This window comes from Balaenoptera ricei, chromosome 3, assembly GCF_028023285.1.
Source record: "Balaenoptera ricei isolate mBalRic1 chromosome 3, mBalRic1.hap2, whole genome shotgun sequence".
NCBI classification, from domain to species: Eukaryota; Metazoa; Chordata; class Mammalia; order Artiodactyla; family Balaenopteridae; genus Balaenoptera; species Balaenoptera ricei.
The window spans coordinates 173,689,106-173,711,143 of NC_082641.1; the positions used below are offsets into that span (position 1 = coordinate 173,689,106).

Below are 22,038 nucleotides of genomic sequence, written 5' to 3' on the forward strand. Positions count from 1 at the left end.
TTCTGGGAATGGGGAGACGGCAGAAGCAGCAAATATTCCTGTCCTCCTGGAGCAGTTAGCTGGCTGTGGGGCAGCCCCATTTACTACCTGTCTCCCTCCTCAAACAATTCTGTCCTAACCCAAGACTCCCAGGAGGCTGGTGTGGATCTTCACCTCCCCGACTACATTCATAAAATGGACGCTGTGGCATGTTTTTCTTCTCTCTTTTTTTAAAATTTTATTTAAAAAACCTTCGGTGCAATATTAAAAAGCAATACAGCCAGCTGGAGCGACAATGAACAGAAAGAAATGGGAGGGGTAGGGAAGATCCAGGGACCCCCCCCTCCCAGCTGCTCCCAGGGGCTGGAGGCCAGGGACAGACTGGGAAGGGGCCTGGGTGGTGGGGGAGGGAGGAACGGCCACCCACCAAAATGAACAGACAGAATAAAACATTTATATAGGAAACATCTGGCTGAACTGAAGAGGATCTAGGGAAGATGGGAAGCCCCCATTTTATTTTTCCAAAAATGTCCTAGACTGGGTGAGGGGGAGGGTTGGCCTCCTGGGGTGAAATGAGTAGGCCCTGTCCCACCCCACACTCCTCTATCATGGAGTACAGGATGTGCTGGGGGCCAGAGGTGTGTGTGTTGGGGAGACACAGGGAAAAGATGAGTAGGAATGCCCCCTCACTGGAATCTGTTATGAGGGCTGAGGGTGTCCCCGACCAGCTCCCGGACCCTGGGGGTCTTGGGTAAGATGGGACTGGAATGGGTTGGGGCAGGGGTGAGGCTTGGAGCTCAGCCTAGAAAGCCATCGGGGTCGTCATCCTCAAAGTGGCCTTGCTGCAGCACCTTGATGTGGTGCTCGTAGATTTTCAGGGCTGGGCCGAGGCGGATGGACAGGCCGGTCAGCACATCTGTGCGCTGCATGAGCAGCAAAGACTTGCCATCGATTTCCTGGGTGGGACAGAGAGAGAGAGAGAAAGAGAGAGCGAGCGAGCAGGGTCAGAGGACACCCCCCACTAAGGCCTTGGAACGCTGGGGCTAAGCTGAGGGTCAGGAACTCACCTGCTCTTGGAAAGCTGTTGCCTGCTCGGGGAAGCCAGCCTCGGTGAAGTACTCTACCACATCTGTCACCGTCCACTCCACAGGATCAGCCGGCTTCTCCTTGCGCCCAGAACTGTGTTGGAACAGAGGGAACCAGTGAGCAGTGATGCTCCTCTGGTTCTGTTATACACACCTGGGCGGCACCCCTCTGTCTCAAACACCCCAACTTACGGACAGCCAAAGGGGGTCCCATCAGCCCCAGGTAGGGCTGGTTTTCCTGGGGGCAAAGGCACGGGGGATGGGGAGTCTGGCCCAGTGGCAGCAGAGGCTGGGAAATAAAAAAAGCATATGCCTGTGGTTTTGTCTTGGGGCTCGGTTCCTTCCCACCAGGCACCCTCCCCCACCCAGAGGGGTCCTTACCTGAGCCCCCTTCCTTATTCATGGCGGCCATGGAGAACACCTGTCGGGTGCCACTGCCTGGTGCTGGCCCCCGCCCTTCATCCTGGCCCTGGTGGGGTCCACAGGGTGTCCACTCCTTGACCCTCTCCTTGGCACTCTGAGGGCCCCGCTCGCCATTAAGCTGCTGGTGCTGGGCACCTGCAGGACGGTCACCCTCGGGCACCTCGGAGCCCTCAGACACTTCGTCTTCATCATCTTCATCTTCATCATCTTCATCCTCCTCTTCCTTCTCAAGCACTCGTTCTTCTCCACCCCTCTGGTGCAAGGGAGAGAGGCACGCAAGGTTAGTAGCTGTTCTGGCCCTGGGCCCAATCCCTGGGATCCAAGACCAAGTGGTGTGCCTCACTACCACCTTTAATATCAACACGGACTAACTTTTACACATTCACTCCATGCCAAGCTCTGTGTTAATAAAGCCCTCAGTAGCCAAATCTCACTAAACTCGCTCAACAACCCCAAGGAGTCGCTACTGTTATTATTAAGTCGCGTTTTACAGCAGAGGAAACTGAGGCTGGGGAAGATCAAGTCACTTGCCAAGGTCACCACCCGCCGAGCCCGCAGGGAAGAAGCGCAAAGCCCCGGCCGCCTGCGGCCCGGTTCCTCCCGGGATTCGCGCCCCGCTACCAACTTCGCCCGCACCTGCCCACCGCGCGGCGCCCCCCTCCGCGGCGCGCTCACCTTGCTCCGCGACGCGCGGGCGCTGGCAGCCGATGGTGCCCGCCCGGGCCTGTCCCCGCGGGGCAGCGCGAGCGCTCCGAGGCGGGTGCGCTCCAGGCGGCCCCGCGCCGCCGCCTCCTCCTCTAGCAGCCCCTGCACGCGGCCGCGGGTTAAGCGGCCGCCGGCGCCGCCGCTGCCCCCGAGGTAGCGCACGACTTCCCGCAGGCTCACGGGCCGCGCCGGGCCGCCGGCCCGCGCCGCGCCCCCCTCCGGCGGCTGCTGTGGCTGCGGCGGCGGCGGCTGCTGCTGCTGTGGCGGCGCCGGCGGCTGTGGCGGCGGCGGCAGCGGCGGCTCCCGGGCGGCGACGGCGGGCGGGGGGGCGCGGCGCGGGCCGGCCGGGGGCGCCACTGCCGGAGGAGCAGCGGGCGCGGGTGGCGGCGCGGCCAGGGGCGCGGCCCGCTGCGCGCGGGGGCCCGGCTGCGCGGGGCCGGGCGAGGGGGGCGCTGTGGCGGCGGCAGCGGCGGCCGCGCGGGGCGCCCGGGCCGGGGCGGCGGCGGCGACGGGCGCGGGCGGTGGCGGCGGGGCGGGCGTGGGCGGCGGCGCGGCGGCGGCGGCAGCGGGGCCCCCGCGGGGGGCGCGCGGCGGGGCCGGCGGGGTGGCTCCGCGCCGGGGCGGCTGGACGCGCGCCGCGTTGCGGTACGAGATGCTCCCCTTGTAGCTGACCCGGAGCACGGCGCGCTGCTGGATCAGTTTCTCGAGCTCGGCGCGCGTGCGCTCCGGCTCCGGGCCGTGCCGCCGCCGCACCATCCGGCAGATGCGCTCCAGGTCCGGCCGCGCCTTGCGCGAGCGCAGCGAGTCGATGGTGTCCAGGATCCACTCTTGGTAGTGCGGGGAAGCGGCGGACGACGAGGCAGCGGCCGCCGTGGTGGCGGCCGCCGCCGTCTCCGGCGGGGGTAGGGCCGGGGGCCCCGCCATGCCTCCCGCCCGGCCCGGCTGCACCGTGCGCGCTGCCTCCCTCCCAGCGCGGCGCCCCCCTCCCCGGCTCCCCTCCCTCCGCCGCTGCCCGCCTCCTCCGCCTCCCCCCCCGGGGGGCGCAGCGCCTCGGCGGAGCGGCGGCGGCGCTGCTGTTTCTTTGCAAAAAAAAAAAAAAAGAACGAGAGAGAGGGAGCGAGAGAGAGAGAGAGGAAAAAACAGTGAGAGAGAAAGAAAAGAGAGAAAAATATATGCACACACTCACTCACTCGCACGCACGCACACACAGACCCGCTTCTGCTGGGCGCGCGCGGGGTCGGGGATGCGAGGAGGGAGGAGGGGAGCGCGGCGCAGCCGGCCCCTCCCCGCCGCCGCCGCCGCCGCCGCACGCGCGCCCTGCGCCCGGGACACTCCGGCCCCCCTTCCTTCCCTCCCTCCCTCCTCCCCGCCGCCCGCCTTCCTCCCTCCCACCCCCACGCGCCCGCTTTTAAGGTGGAGCCCGGGCCCCCCGCCCGCCCCCTTTACCCTGCGCTCTCGCTCACTCCGGCTCGCTCCGGCCCCCCCTTACAACTCCCGCGCGCTTTTTAAGGAGGCGCCGCGGAGTTGGCGCCGGGGCGGGGGCGGGGGAAAGCGGCGGGCGGGGGAGGGGGAGGGGAGCGCCTGGGGGAGGGGAGAGGGGGCGGGCGGGGCGGGCGGGGCGGGCGGGCGGTGCTCGGCCGCCCTCCAGCCATTGGGCGCGGGACCCAGACGTCCCCGGCGCCCAGCCCCCCTCTCCACGCCTCCCCGGCGCGCTCCGCTCTCGGGACCGCACTTACCGGGAACTCGCCGCCCGTGGGTCGGGCCACCGCGCTCTGCCGGCGCTGCGGGAATCCTCGGACCACCGACGCCTCCGCGCCCCTTGGGCGCGCTTGGCTCCGCGGGGAGGATGCGGGAAGGGGGGCGCGCACCGTCACCCCCACCCCATACCCCCCTACCAGGGCCGCCCCCGCCGCCGCTCGGCCTCCCGGCGCGCCGGCCCCAGCTTCTCTCTAGAGCGCCCGCCCTTTCGGCCTCTGGTTGGACGCAGAGGGGGCGCGCCTCAGAATGCGGGGACCCCTAATCTGGGGTCAGAGGGCAGTTTGGCGCCCCCTTCTCCTGCGGGGCGGGGAGAGTGGCAGAATTCCAGCTAAACCCGGTCTTACAAGGACTCCAGGCCAGGTGCTGATCAGCCTGGACGCTGGGGTCCGAAATTCCCTTTCCAACCCCCTGGGGGTGTGTGGGTGGGTGACCGAAGTCAGGAACACCAGCGACACTTTTTTTTTAAACAAAACTTTATTGATAATAGTTTTCAAATATGTTTACAACAGCACACTGTTCAAGAGGAAGTTGCGTCCTTCGCAGCACACAGGTTGAATCGCCCCCGCGCCCACCCGGGGCCCCACCCCAGGCCTGAGAGCTCCTCCTGGGATGGGGAGAAATTATGAGAGGGACAAATATGGGGATGAATGGGGTGACTCCCGACTTTTCTATTGAGAGAAAAAAACCACAATGGGGGGGGCGGGGAGAACGGGTGATTGACAGCGGACAGCTAAGCAGAGGAGGAGCGCCCAGGATGGGGGGGTGGGGGCGGAGGCTCCTGGGTGAATAAAACAAGCAGCCCCTCCCCAGCAACCTTGGCCTTGAACTCTGGGCCATCTGGGGGAGGGGGGGGGGGCTTTGCCTCCTTTTGCGTGGGTGGCCTTCCCGACTGAAAGGAGGCTGGACATTAAAATCTAGTTGAGAATAAAATTAAGAAGTTTGGGGAGAGTGTTACTGGGAGGAAAGACCCTGGGCTCAGGGCTCCCCCTCTATCTTTTCAGGGGACAACTCCTCTTTGGCAGGGAGAGGGGCAGCTGCTTTGTCTGGGTCCCGAAGCCCAAGGGTGAAGACAGGTCTATTGGGGCAGAAGGGAGTGGGGGCTTCCTAAAGGGGCTGAGACCCTTCCAGGCTTGGCAGGGACCCCGACGGGGCAGGGGGGCGGGGGAGATTAGCAGCTTGGGGGGGAGGTTTGAACCCCAGCTCCTTCATTTACAGTCTGCTTCCCAGCCTTGTTAAAATGGATTTGGGGAGGAGGGGCATGGGAAGGGGTGGGAGGGGAAGGAGGGAGGGAGGCATTGGTGGAACTTAAATAAGATTGTAAATTGTTTTTTTAAAAAATTCTATTTAGTAGCCCGCTGAACATGTCACTAAAATCTTTCCTTCCCTGGCAAGATTGCTCTGAAGGGAAGGTTAGCCTTTCATTCATTCGCCCTTAGAGAGTGGTGCCTGTGGTTTTTTTTTGGGGGGGGGGGCAGGTGGCTGGAGTTAAGTTTGGGCCCCTCTTTCCACACCCTGTCCCTAACACACCCGCAAGACCTGGTCTGACCTGAAGAAGGGAAGAACTGAGAAACTCGTTTAAAACAGGCAGAAGTGGGCTAGGGTTGGGGGCTGTGGGGGAGGAGGGAGGCAAAAGCGGTAGGGGGGGCGGGGGGGGCAGGAGGGAGAAGGGGGTGAGGGGGAGCAGCTGGTGTTTCCCTCCAAATATCTGGGCTTCCTGCTCCCCCTACCCTGGAGGGTGGGGCGGGGGCGGGTGAAATTAGATGCAAGGAACTCTGGGGCCCTCTGGCTGTTCAATCCAACCCTCCCACCCACCACAAAAAAAAAAAAAAAAAAAAGAAACAAAGAAAGAAAACCCATGGGGGCACAGGCACACCCCTAAAACTCAGAAAACTCCTTGCCACACTTCTCATTGATGGAGACTCGGATCTCTTCCTCCTCATAGTCATCAAAGTTACTCGTGTCCCCAGGGCCTTTAAACTTTGGTATGAAGGGAGCTTCCACCTGGAGAGGGGTCAAGAACCATTCAGACCTCAGCAGTCAACATAATCATCGTTACAACAATAAATGCGAATGGGCTAACATTCGTGAGATCACTTACTCTGACCCAGGTCTGATCTTAGCATTAGGGTGTGGACTCATCTGAACAACCCAAGAATCTTACTATAGCCAACTCACCGATGGGGAAATTACTTTCCAGAGAGGGAAGTCTCCGGTTCAAGGTCACAGAGTGGCCAAATGACCCCACAATTCTGTTTCTATACCCCCAATGCTCTAAGTTGCCTCATCTAAATTGACCCAGAGCCTGCAGCCTATTTTCAAATTCCCCTTCCCTTTTCATCTCTCCATTGGCAATACTCCCTGGCTCTTGCCCACCCCCCTCCAAAACCCTCAGAGCACAAGGGGAAGGGGGGGGCCTACCTTCCTCTGGTAGATGGCGATCCAGTCAGTCGTGGCAAACCACTTGTGGTTCTTGATATCATTGACCCCGTTCTTGAGGTTCCCAAAGCGTTTGGTGAGGTCCACCTGCAGGAGGTTCCGCAGCAGATCCTTCAGGTCGGAGCTGAAGTGGGACGGGAACCGCACCTGGAGAGGGGGTAACACAGACAGATTGGGAAGCTGATCTGGAGCGTGGGGAGCCCAGAACACTGCCTTCACCATCCAATTGTCTTATTGGGTGGAAGACCCCAAACCAGAGTGTGCATCGGAATTCCATTGAAACAGCTTGCTGGGCCCACTAGAGTTTCTGATTCAGGATATCTGATTCAGGTGGGGCCTGAAAGTCTTTATTTCTAGCCAGTTCCTGGGCCATGCTGATGCTGCTGGAGAGGTAAGAGCTATGAGGTTCCCATTTTATTCTTCTGTCTGCACCATGCGGCTTGTGGGATCTTAGTTTCCCAACCAGGGATTGAACCCAGGCCCTCGGCAGTGAATGTCCAGAGTCCTAACCACTGGACTGCCGGGGAATTCCCGAGGTTCCCATTTCTGTTTCCTGAGAAGAGGAAACTGAGGCTCGGAAGGATTAAACAGCTTGCCCAAGATCCCAGAGAGGAGCAGGGCAAGTTGGTTCCATCTGGGATCTGTTGGACTCCAGAACTTGCATTCTTAGCCGCTGCTTCCTAAGGCAGCTCTGCTGGGGTCTGGGGACTTCAGAAATATTCATGCTTCTGAGAGAAATAATTGTTTGTCTATTTCTCTCTCTCTCTCTCTGCATAGCTAAGGCTCTTCCATTCTTTAGGCTCAGTTCAACTCTTCCAGAAACTTTCCCCAAATGCTTTGAGTCCACAGCTTTGTATGCAGTCACTGGATTTAGAGTTGCAAGAACCGACTTCTAGCACTGCTCTGCCTCTTCCATGCTGTGTGACCTTGGCCACGGCCCTTAACCTCTCTGGGCCTGTGCCTGCCTCTCTGGCACGGGGCAGATATCCCAGGGTTGCATGAGGGAGATAATCCCGCTGAGGGTGCGTGGGAACTGTGAAATGCTACAAAGAAGGGAGTCATGCTCATCTTCTCTCCCCTCTCGAAAACGTCTATGGCTTTTTCTTTTTCTTTTTCCCCACTCTGGGCCATTTTCTTGGCAATTTCTATTCTGCCTGGTGGCAGACACCTCATCTTTCCCTTTTTTAGTGACCCCACTTTGCAGGTGGTGATTCTCTCAACCTCTCTGAGAGGCAAGTGGCTAGTTCCCCAGTTCTGAGATGGATAAGACTCAGAGAAGCGAAGACATTGGCCTGAGGTTTCAAAGCCGATGGGTGGCAGAGCTGGGACTTAGAGCCAGGTCAGCCCACCTTGGCTGAGCTGGGAGCCACTCCCACCATTTCCTGGGTCAGATGGAGGGATGGTTGGTCCTCCTGGTGAGGTGGGTGAGCTGCAGTCAGAGGTGGGGTCCCCAACCTCTTTTGAGACGATGCTGCCGTGTGATCTTGAACCAGACATGTCCAATCTCTGCACCTCAGCTTCCTCACTCCCTCAGAGTGCTGGGGTACGACCGAGGGGGTGCATGGGGCAGTGGGTACTCAATGCACTCCGGGGCTCTAACGGTTCCGCCACCCCTTACCCGCACCCTCCAAGTTAGAAAGTCTGCACTTGGGAAAGGAGGCAGGGCCTTATGTCCAAAGTGACTCCCCGGAGGGGTCTGGGGTAGCGCCTGGGAACTGAACATGCTCGCTTTTTTGCTGTGAAACTTGTGAAAATTCATGCTAAGGGGGCCGACTAGAGACGAGACGAGCCTCCTGGCAGGCAGGGCAGGAGTTTGGGTGAGACCTGGGGTGTTGAAAACCCTTAGGATTTCGGCACTGTGGTCCAGAATCAGACAGCGAGGTTGTGTGAAGTGGTGGCCTCAGTTAGCGTAGTGGGTGTGTCTGGCTTCACCACCTGGCCTGACTTGATGAACTTCTTGATTGTTCTTTTTCTGTTTTTCTTTGGCCGCCCCACACAGCACTCGGGATCTTAGTTCCCCAGCTAGGGATCGAACCTGTGCCCCCTGCAGTGGAAGCAAGCTCAGAGTCCGAACCACTGGACTGCCAGGGAATTCCCTAGACTGTTCTGACAATGACGACCAGGGCTCCACAGTGAGCAGGACAGGCAGGGGAGGGTCAGTCTTAGGGCTGAGCCCCCATATCCGGGCCTCACCTTCCCAGAGACAATCTTCTCATAGATCTGGATGGGCTGGTCAGCGAAGAAGGGTGGGTAGCCAGCGGCCATCTCATAGATGAGAACGCCCAGGGCCCACCAGTCCACAGCTTTGTTGTAGCCCTGGAGCGAGAGGAGGGGCGCAGGTGAGGGGAGAAGGGTGAGGAGGGGGCCGCCGGCAGTGGAGCAGGCCTCAGAGCGGTGGGAGGGGTAGGGAAGCGCCTACTTTACTCAGGATGATCTCGGGGGCCAGGTACTCGGGGGTGCCGCACAAGGTCCAGGTGCGGCCTTTCACACGCTTGGCGAAACCGAAGTCTGTCACCTGTGGGCACAAGAATGGGCAGTTGGCCGGGAGGGTGGGAGGGTTCAGGCTGTGGCCACCTGGGGCTGCCCCTCGCCCAGCCCAGTGGGCACCTGAATGTAGCCCTGCTGGTCGATGAGGAGGTTCTCCGGCTTCAGGTCCCGGTAGATGAGATCGAGCGAGTGCAGGTACTCGAAGGTCAGGACAATCTGGGCTGCGTAGAAGCGGGCATGGGGCTCACTGATGGGGACAAGCAGGGAGAGGATGGGTGAGAGTGGGTGGCCACGCCAGCAGGACCTGCCCACCCCCAAATGGTCCAGCAGGTGGGCCTATCGAGCTGCCTCCAGCCTAGCGATCAAAATGCATCAGCAGAGCAGCCTTATTCATACACAGCCCCAAACTGGAAACAGCCCAAATGTCCATCAACAGAGGAATGGAATCACAGATTGTGATAGATTCCTACAATGGGATCCTACCCAACACCACCACCAGGACAAATGATGAATATACCCAACAATGTGGCTGGATCACAAAACGATTATGTGAAGCGAGAGAAGAAAGGGACAAAAGAATATGAACTGTGTGATTCCATTTATATCAAGTCCAGACCCAGACCAAACACATTTATGGTGTTTGAAGCCAGAAAGGACGTTTGCCTTTGTTGGGGTGGTGATTTGCCAAGAAAGGCATTTGAGGGAATTTTCTGGGGTGGTGGTTACACATGTGAATGCAGCTGTCAAAACTCATGGGACAGGGTATTGAAAACCTGTGCATTTTATTGTATGTAAAGTGAATATCTATATAAATAAGATGGCACAAATTTAAAAACCACATGAAATTGCCCACTTACATGGTGACGCCTAAGTCACCGTGTTTGTTTTGTTTCGTGGTGGCTAAGACATTGTAGATTCCTCAGCTCAGGGGAACAAGAACCCACAGGGACCTGGAGAGGCCACTTCCACGGACGACACCCATGCACACCCCTGGGGCTCAGGGCTCACCTGAACCTCCCGATCCGCCGCAGGTGTGAGAACATCTCCCCACCAGGCACGTACTCCATGATCATGTATAAATTTGAGTTGTCCTGTGGGAAGCAGCAGCTGATCAGGGCCCCACTCCCCAAGCCCCAGGCCCCATCTGAAGGCAGGTGTCAGACATAAAGCGACAACAACCATTTTGGTTCCCACGTGAAGCACGTTCCAAGCGCCAGGCACTGTGCTCACTGATTACCTGTCTCATTTCATTCTGCCCATGAGAAAGAAGGGGCAGCCATGATCCTGCTTACGGGGGCCAAAAGTGAGGGCTCGCTAGAGGTACATCAGGGACCTGGCTGGCACGCCTGGGCTGCAGAGAGAACTCTGTGGTGGCTCCTGTCTGTGACTGTCTTGAGCAAGGCTCTTGGGGCCACAGTTTTGTCATCTGTCAAATGGGACCAGGACGGGCTACAGATTTTGTGAGTCCCCTCTCGAAATAAAAGTGAGGCCCCTTGTTAAAAAAGTGATTATGAATTTCAAGATGGTGGCAGCAGAGCCTTAAACAAAGCGTGGGGTACCTTGTGACTGCTAGGGTCACAGGCCCTGAGGGGCCTTTCCCAACTCTCACAGTCATGGCTTAGGGCGGCACCCAAAATAGCTCACGCAGGGTGCTCATGATGCGGTTGGAACTGTCATGGCAGCCCCACCAGGTGGGGCCGGCCATGATCCCCATTTTACAGATGAAGAAACTAAGGCTCATGGGAGTGAAGTTTCTTGCCAGGGTCACACAGCCAGGAAGTGCAAGGCTGGGATTTGAACCCAGGCTGAGCGGCAGTTTGTGGCTGTGTGTCAGGTTCTTGCTATCAATGGAACAATGATTTTGAGGGATGTTATCCAGGTTGGGGGACTTGCCCAAGTTTATCAAGCTATAAGCTGGCAGGCCCAGTTGAACTTGGGGTCTATCAGAGCCCCAGGCTGCCTTGCCGTCCACCCCCGGGGGTCTTCTTCACAGCTCCCCCATCAGTGGGTCTGCCTTTTCGGGCAACCACTGGTTGTGGTTGGCCGAGCCCCAGCTCTGGGAACCCAGAGGCTGCACCACCCGGCAGTGGCCCTGGTCTGCGGCCGCTGGGACCCCACCTTGAAGGAGAACTCGAGTTTGACAAGGAACGGAAAGTTGACCGCTTGCAGGATGCGCTTTTCGTTTAGGGTGTGCTCAATCTGTTTCAGCTTTACCACCTGCAGGGGTGGGAGGGGAGAGGAGAGAGGAGGGGGTGTGAGAGAGCTCTTTTCTTCCCTGCCACCCAAAAGTAGATGTGCCAGGGCCGGGCCGGGTCCTCCATCCAGAATCGTTTGAGTGCCTGGGGTCTGTCAAGCCCTGGGCTGGGTGCCTGTCCCCACATGGCATGCAGTTCAGGGCAATAACACATGAGTCACCAGGCCACAGGGGTCAGAGCTGTGATGGGGAAGCTTGGGGCCTGTGGATGCCCAGATAAGGCATCTGGTGAAGCCTGAGGAGTCAGAGAAGGCTTCCTGGAGGAAGGGGCAGCTGAGTTGAAACCAAACAGACAGGTGGGAGTAGCACCCAAGGGATAGGGGATTTAGAAATACCTTCCCTGCATCTAGAGGACACCACGCCCCCCACATCCACTTGAACCCAGGGCTAATTCCTCCTCAGCCCTCAGCTGTCTCCAGCAGCCGTCTCACACTCTCTGACAGGAGCCCTGAGGGGTATGCAATGGGAGCATGCAAGTTTGGAAGCCCAGATGCAGAGAGGGGAAGTGCCGTGCCCAAGTTCACATGCAGCTAGTCAACATCAGTCCAGCTTGTCACATGCAGGCAGCCTGGCCCCTTGGTCAGCTCTAAGCCCCACTGCACTGGGGCTTTTTCTGCTTTGCTCACAGCTACATCGTTTGGGTCTATACCTGCACTGTCCAGTAGATTCCACACTAGCCACGTACGGCTGCTGAGTACTTGAAATGTGGTTCGTTGACTGGGGAACCAAGTTTAAAATTTGAAGTATCTAAAATGAAAATTTAGGGCTTCCCTGGTGGCGGAGTGGTTAAGAATCCACCTGCCAACGCAGGGGACACGGGTTTGAGCCCTGGTCTGGGAAGATCCCACATGCCGAGGAGCAACTAAGCCCGTGCACCACAACTACTGAGCCTGTGCTCTAGAGCCCGCGAGCCACAACTACTGAGCCCACACGCCACAACTACTGAAGCCCTTGTGCCTAGAGCCTGTGCTCCGCAACAAAGAGAAGCCACCGCACTGAGAAGCCTGCGCACCGCAACGAAGAGTAGCCCTTGCTCTCTGCAACTAGAGAAAGCCCGCGCTCAGCAACGAAGACCCAAGGCAGCCAAAAAGAAAAAAATATATATATATAAAATGAAAATTTAGGGACTTCCCTGGCAGCATAGTGGTTAAGAATCCACCTGCCAATGCAGGGGACACAGGTTTGAGCCCTGGTCTGGGAAGATCCCACATGCTGTGGAGCAACTAAGCCCGTGCGCCACAACTACTGAGCCTGCACTATAGAGCCTGCGAGCCACAACTACTGAGCCCATGTGCCACAACTACTGAAGCCCTCGCGCCTAGAGCCCGTGCACCGCAAAGAAGAGTACCCCCCGCTCGCTGCAACTAGAGAAAGTCCATGCACAGCAACGAAGGCCCAACTCAGCCAAAAATAAATAAAGAAATAAAGAAATTTAAAAAAAAGAAAATTTAAAAACTGATACCTGGCACAGTTACCAGACAACTTTCAAGCCTGTTTGGAACAACCTGGGCTACATGAATCTGCTTTTTCTATTTCTCTACTTTTTCTTGTCTTTCCAGTGAAAATTAACATCTGAATGGAGACGTGTTATATGTGTAAAATACACGCTGGATTTCTAAGACTTAGTATGGAAAAAAAAGAATGTAAAATGTCTCATTAAGGATATTTCTACACTGGATACATACGTTGAAATGATAATATTGTAGATATACTGGCTTAATTACAACATATTGTTAAAATGAATTCTGCCTTTTTTAAACTTTTAAAACGAGGATTCTAGGGAATTCCCTGGTGGTTCAGTGGTTAGGACTCCGTGCTCTCACTGCTGAGGGCCCGGGGTTTGATCCCTGGTTGGGGAATTAAGATCCTGCAAGCCACACAGTGCTACCAAATAAAAAAAATAAAATAAAATGAGGATTCTAGAAAATTTAAAACCCTATGTGGCTTGTGTGATATGTCTCCTGGATGGTGCTGCTCTAGAGCATTGCCTGCCAAAAAGTAGGGTTTCAAAAATATTTACAAAGGGCGGGGGGCGGTGTGATGAATTGGGAGATTGGGGTTGACATGTATACACTAATATGTATAAAATGGATAACTAATAAGAACCTGCTGTATAAAAAAATAAATAAAATAAAATTCAAAACCAAAATATTTACAGAAAGAAGGTCTGTGTAAACATCACTTCCCCCAGGAAGACTTCTGGCTTCCTCGATACAGGCTAGGTGTCTGAGCCCGTGTGGGCTTTACGTCTTCGGGTACTTTTTCCTCCTGCGGAAAGCTTCCTGAAGGCAGCATGGTACCCTTCCCACCTTTGGGTCTGGCACATTATGGAGGCTCAGGAAATAGCTGGTGAGTGGATAGGTGGGAAGTCCACTCCAGGTGGTGGGAACAGCCCAGGCAAAGCCCTGGTGGCTGGGACCAGGGCCTTGTGGCAGGGCTGCGCTCACCTTCTGTTTGTCGAGGATCTTCATGGCAAAGTGGTTCCCGGATTCCTTGTGCTTCACCAGCATCACCCGCCCGAAGGAGCCCGTGCCGAGGGTCTTGATTCGTTCAAACTGATCCAAATGGGCTGTATTCTGTGGGCAGAAGGGTCTGGAGGGTCAGGGACCACCCCCACCCCCCCAACCCCGTCTAGCCTGCTAGGCCAAAGTTTGGGGTGTTCCCTCTGCCACCAGCAGAGGGGGCCCTGGGGACCAGGTGGAGCTAGGGGGGTGAGGACAGGGGGTGGAAAAACAAGATGGCGGAGGGTACATTCCTCAAGGCTGGTGGCAGGGGCCAGATCCGGCCCTGGCCTGGGGCCCAGGAGCTGCTGGCAGCTGCCTGGGGGGCAGGGGCCGCCACTTGGACGGGGTTGGTGGGGTGCGGGAGCCTGGCAGTGAGTGATCAGGTGCCCCCATGGGCATCTAGGGAGCAAATGAGGGCAGGTCTGGAGCCCTTCACAGGGCCATAAAATCCTAGCCATGGCACAGGGATGCAGTTGAGGGGCAGGGGGCTGTCAGCTATCCCTCCCAGGGCTCTGTACCCAGCGTGCTTACCTGAGCAGGATTTTCCCATTTTTTAAGAAAATCTTCTTTGGCTTTGGCTAAGAACTCTTTCACTGAAAGGAAAAGAGGAGAGCGTGAGATGGAGACCCCATCTTGTTGGCGTGGGCCTGGGCTATTCCTGGGGAGATGCCGATTTGTGGAAAGCGGGGTGCAGTCATCTCAATCCAGAGCCTGACCTTCTCCCAGTGCCTTCGGGTATCCTGGCTGAGTCTGAGGGTAGCCTGGCGGCAGGGTGGGGGGGGGGGGGCCCTGATCTGGGCTGGGGTCTGGGGTCTCCTTTACTACAGAGAGGTGGGGTCCAGCCTCAATTCTGTCCAAAACGGGGGACAGGGCAACTCGGGGGTCACTCTCAGGGGGACAGAGAGCGGTGCCCAGGCCAGCCCACCCCCACTTGCCCCAGTTCTGACCGACATTCCAGGGCCAGGGACGACGCCAGCCGAGGTATTTATAGCCTCGGGATTTGGCTGCTCCTCTGGCCCCTTCTCTGGGGAGGCTGGCCCGGGGTGGAGGCCTCTGGGGCTCGGGTAGCAGGCGCCCTTGGGGGGTTCAGCTGTTGCCTTGGCCCCCAGCTGGCTCCATTCCCACTTTTGCCAATGGAGGGGCCCTCGTTCCAGAGCTCGTTCAAGGGAAGCCTCGCCTGATGCCTGCCCCCTACAGGCCCTTCAGCACCCCAAGGCGAACATCACCATGTGGCTAACATTGAAGACTTCCTGGCGGACCCTGGGCTTGCTGCTTTACGTCCACTATCTCATTTGGTTCACTTGTCAACTTTCCTTTTATCCATTCTCCCTGTTTACCACCCTAGGAAACTGAGGCCTGAAAACACGCATTCCCGCCCATGTGGCGAGGCAGCCCGGAAAAACAGTTAAGGGCCAGGACTCTGGGATAAGATCAAGTTCAGATCCCAGCCTGGTCCCTGATGAGCTGTGTGACCTTAGGCAACTGATTGCACCTCTGGGCCTTGGTTTTCCTCATCTGTAAAATGGGGATAATAATAGTAATGACCTGGTGGGGTGGTTGTGAAGACTGAATGAGTTAATCTTGGCAAAGGGGGTTTGGATGGTGGCCGGTACAGGGGTTAGTGCCATATAAATGCCAGCTATTAATTTTGTTTTTAAGTAGTTTTTAAAATGGAGGTATAAAATACAGGAGGAGCACTGAGTGCTCAAATCTTAAATGCTCAACCTGATGGATTTTTACCGTATGTCCTTGTAACCGCCCCCTGGGGTCAGGCGCGCTGTTGTTCAGGGACCCTCCCTGTGTGCCAGCTCTGTGCTGAGTGCTTTCCATGCTTAATTCCTACACTGATGGCTCAGAGCTGCTATTACTCTCATTGTACAGATGAGAAGACTGGTCTCAGATCACTTTCCGGACCCCACTGCCCACGAGGTTTAACTGCTTTGCTTCTGACTGGTTGCAGGGCACCAGGATGGCCCATGGACAGAGCTGTCCTCAACCCTGATGTTCCTGGGACGTTGCCACCCTGAGGGGTCCCGCACACTTGTACTTTGGCCTTGCCTGTCATCTGCCTATCTCACCCATGTGCAGTGCCAGGGACCCCCAGAGCCTTGTGGGTAGCCATCCCCCTGCCCCCCATCACCCGCAAGGCTCTCCCTCAGCATTTGCAGAGAAGGGCCTTCCTTGGAGCTGCAAGCACGGCAGATGGAGGAGAGACTGTGGGCTAGAAAAGCCCTACAAAGAATGACCAGGCAGAGAAGGGGTGGTCAAGGAATGGCCAAGAGTCCTAGGCTGGTGCCTGGCTGAGCCACCAACTGTCTGAGACCTCTCTGAGCCTGGGGGCTGCACCACATCCAATGCTTTCACTGGCAGAATCTTTTTTGACACACAACACCTTCCTTGGAAACCTCCAAACGTACACACTGAATTCTGGATGAAGGTGGGGGTGAAGGCACCCTCTTGGGATTCTACCGTCACCCACTCAAGAAGGCAGAGAGGAGCGAGTTTAAGAGGAATCCAGGAGAAAGCCTGGTCCTGCTTCCTCTTTTGCTCTCAGCAATCCCTGAGAACTGCCATGTCCCGTTTTTCCCAACTTGGTGGGTCTGTGCTTCTGTCTGTCTGCTGGTACCCCACTAAGAGGCTCCACACGGTGCCTTGATTCTGACACAGCCCTGTTCTGGCCTTTCAAAGTGTTGAAGGGCCCAGGCCGTGTGCTCTCTGGTGCCATCAGCTTGCCAGATTTGGGGATGGGGCACAGGGTGTGGCAGTACCAGGAAGAGTGGGCAGATAAAGAAAGATAATGATGGGGGGAACCCCAGCCAGGAGCCCCCATACTCACCTCTGCTTCCTGCCTCTTCCAGCAGAGGGTAAAATGGGGGGTAGAGTGGGATGGGGTGATCTGGGGCCCATCTACCCCTGGCCAGCGAGGCTCAGGGTGCTGGCTGCGGCTTAGGTGCCCAGAGGGTGCGGCGCAGGTAGCCCAGGAAACGGACAGTCAGATGGCCCCAGAGAAGCAGCTGCAGCCACAGCTGGAAGGTGGTCTCTGAGTCCCCATCCCAGCCTCTACCTGACCCCAGATCCATCCCAGGCCTCCCTGAGCTCTCCCTAGAACCTTCCCTTTGCAGGGAAACCAGGAATACGCAGAGCCTCTGAGCTGGCTTCCTCGGGAGGGCCTCGGGGGACAGGGGAGGAGGAGCTGGTTGCCAGGGAAGCATTTAAAGGTACCTGCTCCCGCTGGCCAAGGTTTGTAAAGGCCCTCCTTGGCAGGAGGTGGTGGGAAGATTCTCCTGAGGGTGTCCCTCCTCTGGCTGGCCTGCCTGCCCTGGGGGCTGGGTGCTAAAGCTAACTTCCCGTTCCAGGGACTCCACTGCTCCCGGGCTGCCAGGCCCTGCCTTTCTCAGTGGGTGCTGGACTACCCTGAGGATGACACCCAATGTGCCCAGGGCAGTGCCCACTGGGCAGAGGGGAAGGAGTTAAGGCTCAGGCCCAGGCAGCAGCTGGGGCCTCCCTGGGGCCCAAAGAGGCCCCAGAGCTCCGTTAATTAGCCGAAAGAGCAGCTGGAGAGAAAGGCGGGAGTGGGGGGGGGGGGCACAGTGAGAGCTACCCTATCTCCTCCCCCAAGTGCTCTTTGAACCTGGAGCCCCCAAATTCTGCTACTTTGAGAAAGAAATGGGTACATTTGACTTTGTCTTGCTTCTATGCAGGGGCGGAGAGGGGAATGGCAGGCATCCTGGGATGTCCTTGGCCTCTATCAAACCTTGCCCTGTGCTTGGCTCTGCTCTCAGCCATGAAAGTCCAAACCGGAAACAAAACGCTAAACCCCGGGGTGGGGGAGGGGGAGGCAGCCTTGACCATCTTCCTCCTTCTTTCCAGATCCCAAAAGAAGTGGAGGGTCAGCTTCTCCTGAGAGTGTCTGGCACCCATGGCCCCTGCTGACGACAGGAAGTGGCAGAGAAGGGAAACCCAGCTGGCTGCTGTCTTTAGAGCCTGTCAGCCGGCCCATGTCTCCCACAGGAGGGGTGCCAGCCTCCACCTTGGTCCGGATTCAATTGGAGCTCACAGAGAGAGCATCCCTCAAAAAGCCAGGGCCCCATCAGGAGGCAGGAGCCCAGTCTCAGACCCCCCAAGACAACAATCTCAGGACCTGCTGCTCCCCGAAACCTGGTTGTCCTGGAAATTCTGGGGGCAGGAATGCCAAGCCCTGGACTGGACCATCCCCCAGCCTGAGCTGGACCCCAACGCTGGACTGGACCAACCCGCAGTCTGATGGACCCTCATTCTATACTGGACCACTGTCCATTATGACGTGGAGTCCATCACTGAGCTGGACCAACCCCCAATCTGAGCTGAACCTCAACACTGAGCTGGACTACCCCATTGCCTGGCTCTGAGCTGGACCCCCGCTCTGGGTGGACCATCCCCCCTTGTCTGAACTGAACCACCCATCTCACCCGCTCTTCCCCAGGCCCCCCAGCTCAGGGTTGTTAGTAAGGGAGGGTTTCTAGGGCCAGCCAGGGGACCACAGACTTTTCCTCTTCACCTGTTCCCTAAACTCTACTGCAATCCTTCCCTGACTTGAGTGTCAGAGTGTGCCTGGTAAGTTGCTATAGCAACAGGGCTCAGCCTCACCATCGCTGGGGTTGGAAGCCATCACTCAGTCTTCCTCTCAGGGCACCAGGACTATGGTGGCTGGGAAGGCTCATGAGACCTGCTGCAGCAGCTTGGCTGCCCATCCCCAGAGCCCTGCCTATAGGGGGAGCCAGGGAGTTGTGGGGTGGTGTCAGGAAAAGAAACCCAACCTGCGGCCAGTGGGTGCAGGGAAGGGGCAGAGAGGACCCTCAAGCTTCTGTAAGCCTGGTTGGGCTAAAGGAAAAGCTGCCTTGGCAGGACCCTCTTGGGCACCCATACAACTGCCAACGCACAGACAGTGTTTGGCCCTCTCAGACTTCTGCAGTACGTTAGAGGGCCACAATTCTTCCCATTTAGGGACCTCTTGGGGGCAGTTCTCACTCTCAGAGCCTGGATCTGCTTGTCCCTGGGACCTGGGGGGGGGGGTGGTGGTATCTGGAGGGCTCCTTCTCATCAGACCTGTCCCTTCTCCCATGGACCAGCTCTCAGGGGTGCCTTTGGCCAGGGCAGCCAAGGCCTGAGCCCCACTTGGCCATCTGTCCCCAGGGCCTCTTGAGGCCACTGCCCTCTCTCAATTCCTCCAGCTTGCTCTGGGCCCAGGGCTTGGTCTTGTTTTTCTCTGCCCTCTTAGCATCTTACCCAGGCCCCTGCCAATGGCTCTGGCAACTTTGGGTACAGATTTCCCCCACCGCAACCCAGGGTTCATTCTGGATCCCTACCCTCTCAGGAAGAGACCAATGCTGTCCTGCCCCGGCATGGAGCCAGTAGTATAGGGGGCTGCAGGATGCTGAACTGGTGCCTACTAAGGTTTGGTCATTTTCCTTACTCCAGTAGGGCTGACATCTGGCAGATGAAATTCAGGTGCCCCCTGCAGGCTGGCCTGGCTACTACTACCCCACCCCCACCCGACCCTAGTTACGAGAAGGCAAATTTTGTCTTAACTCCATCCTCTCAGAATCGGAGATTTGAAGCAAAGAGGGGCTTCTTTCCTCATCCTATTTCCTTCTCTGAGAGCCCCTGCAAGCCTCTGGAAGGAAGTACAGCTTAGGGCATTTCCCAAAGTGTGACATAGGTCCCACTGGCAGGGCATGAAATGATTTTAGGGATGTTTCACTTTTTTAGTTACATTGTATTTTAATGCATATCAGAGAGAATATAACTGGCACAGCAATCTCATGATTTCATTTATAATATTGCTTAGGACGGATCAAAATTTACATCTGAACAAAAGTGAGTCAAAGTTTTTATTTAAGTTAACAAAATAGAAGTGAATATAGTAAAAATCAGGGAGGCGGCTTGAGAATGTTTGAGTTGGGAAATCCTGGGGTCCAGGAAGTTGTCTGGTAGGTGGATCTGGATGTGAATCCTGCCTCTGTGGCATCATCTATGTCAAACTCAGAGAGCTCGTTTGGAAAATTCAGATAACAGCCCATTATGAAAAATCACTCGAGCAGATAGATCTGTGGAGACCATTTAGCCTGGCACATCCTAGATGCCCAATAAACAGTGGCTCTATTTCATCATGACAGTCCATTCCTGGGTGTCCGGCCTGTGCTCTGAATTAGCGGTTCCTTCCGAAGCCTCTGATCTTTTTCTTAGGGCTCCTTTTCCTTGTGTGGCTTTCCACCCCCACTCCCCACTGCATGTGTTTGATACGCCTTGAAAGTTTTCCAGGACTATGTCATCTCCCCAACTTTCAACTGAGCCACTGAAATGTACAGCTGCCTGCCTCCACCTTCCACCTCTCAGCCGGTCTCACCTGCTGGGGGCCTGGCCCCTCCCCCTCTGCCTAGTCCCCTCCAAGCTCATGCCCAGACCTTTTTTGGTCACTACCCACCTGCTCCTCTGTCATCAAGCGCTCAGCTACAGGCACTTGCCTTCCCGTCCCCCACCCATCGGTGACATGTCAGGCCTCTCCATGGTTGCTCGGTGACTCTGAGTTCTGCCATTTGAGTCTGGGTGGGAATAAAGTTCCCTGGCTTTCATGCCTGGGTCTTTCTGGGAGGGAGCATTCAGGGAACTCAGACACTGGGGTTTGAGACCAGTAACTGGGAAGAGCATATTTGGATGTGGCCATTCCTTTTCAACTCTATTTCTGGGTAACTGGAAGGGGATCCTAGCTGAGGTCCAGCCTTAGGCCTGGAGTGATGACAATTTAAGAGCTGGAGGACTTGAGGAAGGGGCTGGAGACCATTTCTGAAGGCATTTCCTGATAAAGACTCTCTTTCCCCGGCTGGCTGGAAAAGGCCAATATATTTGGGAGCTGACGGGGAAATAGTCCCCTCTCTGGCTGAACGCTGGGAATGGTCAGAATCTATTTGTCTCTTGGCAAAGCAAGTCATTAGATGTCAACCACTACTCTTCCCAACTGCCATCCCTTGAGTCCTCCTTCTCACCATCCCAGCTCAAGCTGAATGAACCTTGCTAAACCCAGACCCTCTTCATCCCCCACTTTTCATCCCAAGCCAGGAGCGGGTGAAGAAGCCTGGGGGACTGGGTGAATGACAGAGCCTCAGTTGTGAAACAACCATTTATTGAAGGGCCCTCCAAGGAGCCTAGAGCTCACGGCACAGCAGGAGATGGGAAGGGGCTCTCTGCTGACACCGCCCCCCACCCCGCCGCAACCCCAGAAAGAGGACGCAATGAATTCCAGCAAGATCGGCTCAAACTTGGCTTTTGAAGCACAGAAGTAGTTCTCTAGGTTCATAAACAGTCTGCTACCCCAGCCAGGGACAGACGCTTGCTTGGAGGAGGAAGCACAAGCAGAGAAGCAAAGTGACAGAGAGTGACAGAGTGAGAGAGGGGCAGAGGGACCCAGAAAGATCCTGTCCCCCATGCCAAGTGACACAGAAGAGAAAAACAATGCTGGAAGTGGCTCTGGGAAGTGCTCAAAGGGGACAGAGTGGGTTTGGAGGGGGGCTGTGATAAGGTGAAGAGGGGAAGGGCAGGAGAAAGATGGCGGGGGCTGGAGGGGGGAGGGGTGTGGTCACCAAGTGGCCAAGGTCCCTGCGGGGTGGAGGCATACCCCATAGCACTCTCAGACTGGCAGAGGCCTGGGTCGGGGTTTGGCAGTGGGTCACATCTGTGTAAGAGGTGAGTGAGGAAGTGGAGGGATTAGAATCTGGGGAGAGGGACCAAGAAAGGAGGCAGTGGGGTGGTGACAGGGCCCCAGGTGGGGCCCCAGCGGTCATACGTGCCATGGTTGGCAGTGACAGCTGGGGGGGAGCACAGTCTTTGCAGTGGGGGGCGGTCTTTGGCAAGGGGGCTCCTACGGGGCTATTTGCGGGCCTTGGGCCCCAACCTTGGACAGGCAGGGGAAGGGGCGCTGGGGGGTAAGCAGAGAGAAATGGGGGGGGGGGGCGCGTGGGGGGAGGGGCCAGGCAGTGATGGATAGGGAGGGGGCTGGCAGCGCGGGGCCGGGATCGGGGTCACGGCCCGGGCACTCACCGCTCTCCTGCTCGCTGCCCTTCTTGGCCGCGGCGGCGTTGCCCATCGCGGCGGCGGCGGCCGGGGCCGGTCCCGGAGCTGCGGCGCGGCGGGTGCTGGAGGCGGCCCGCGGCCCCGGAGCGCGCTGGGCGGCGGCGGCGGCGGCCCCTCGGGTTGGCTGCGCTGGCTGCGGCGCCGCGACCCCCGCCCAGCCCCTGCTTCCCGCGTCTCTCCGCGCCCGCCCGCCCGGGAACCTCAGCCCAAGTCCGCTGCTGCTGTCCGTGACGCCCCCGCAGCCCGCAGCTCATTGGCCTAGGTGGCCCTGACTGACGGTGCTGCGCCGCCGCCCATTGGT

General features: G+C 57.4%; 3 protein-coding genes across 3 annotated transcripts; all 3 read right to left on the reverse strand.

The window, feature by feature from the left end:
- Positions 1-191: 191 nt before the first annotated feature.
- Positions 192-3,504, reverse strand: SAMD1 (sterile alpha motif domain containing 1). Its single transcript, XM_059918295.1, has 5 exons — positions 2,163-3,504; positions 1,446-1,740; positions 1,257-1,353; positions 1,047-1,158; positions 192-935 (listed from the first exon to the last, which is right to left on the reverse strand). The coding sequence occupies exons 1-5, from the start codon at positions 3,114-3,116 to the stop codon at positions 777-779; spliced, it is 1,617 nt and encodes a 538-aa protein (XP_059774278.1). The 5' UTR covers positions 3,117-3,504; the 3' UTR covers positions 192-776.
- Positions 3,505-5,740: 2,236 nt separating this feature from the next.
- Positions 5,741-21,954, reverse strand: PRKACA (protein kinase cAMP-activated catalytic subunit alpha). Its single transcript, XM_059918296.1, has 10 exons — positions 21,705-21,954; positions 14,163-14,224; positions 13,575-13,703; positions 10,992-11,090; positions 9,882-9,964; positions 8,994-9,120; positions 8,806-8,901; positions 8,580-8,702; positions 6,369-6,533; positions 5,741-5,951 (listed from the first exon to the last, which is right to left on the reverse strand). Exons 1-10 carry the CDS (start codon positions 21,748-21,750, stop codon positions 5,826-5,828), a joined length of 1,056 nt encoding a protein of 351 aa, XP_059774279.1. The 5' UTR covers positions 21,751-21,954; the 3' UTR covers positions 5,741-5,825.
- SMIM46 (small integral membrane protein 46) lies at positions 16,474-16,711 on the reverse strand. The gene has a single exon (XM_059919810.1). The coding sequence runs from the start codon at positions 16,709-16,711 to the stop codon at positions 16,559-16,561; it is 153 nt and encodes a 50-aa protein (XP_059775793.1). The 3' UTR covers positions 16,474-16,558.
- Positions 21,955-22,038: the final 84 nt, after the last annotated feature.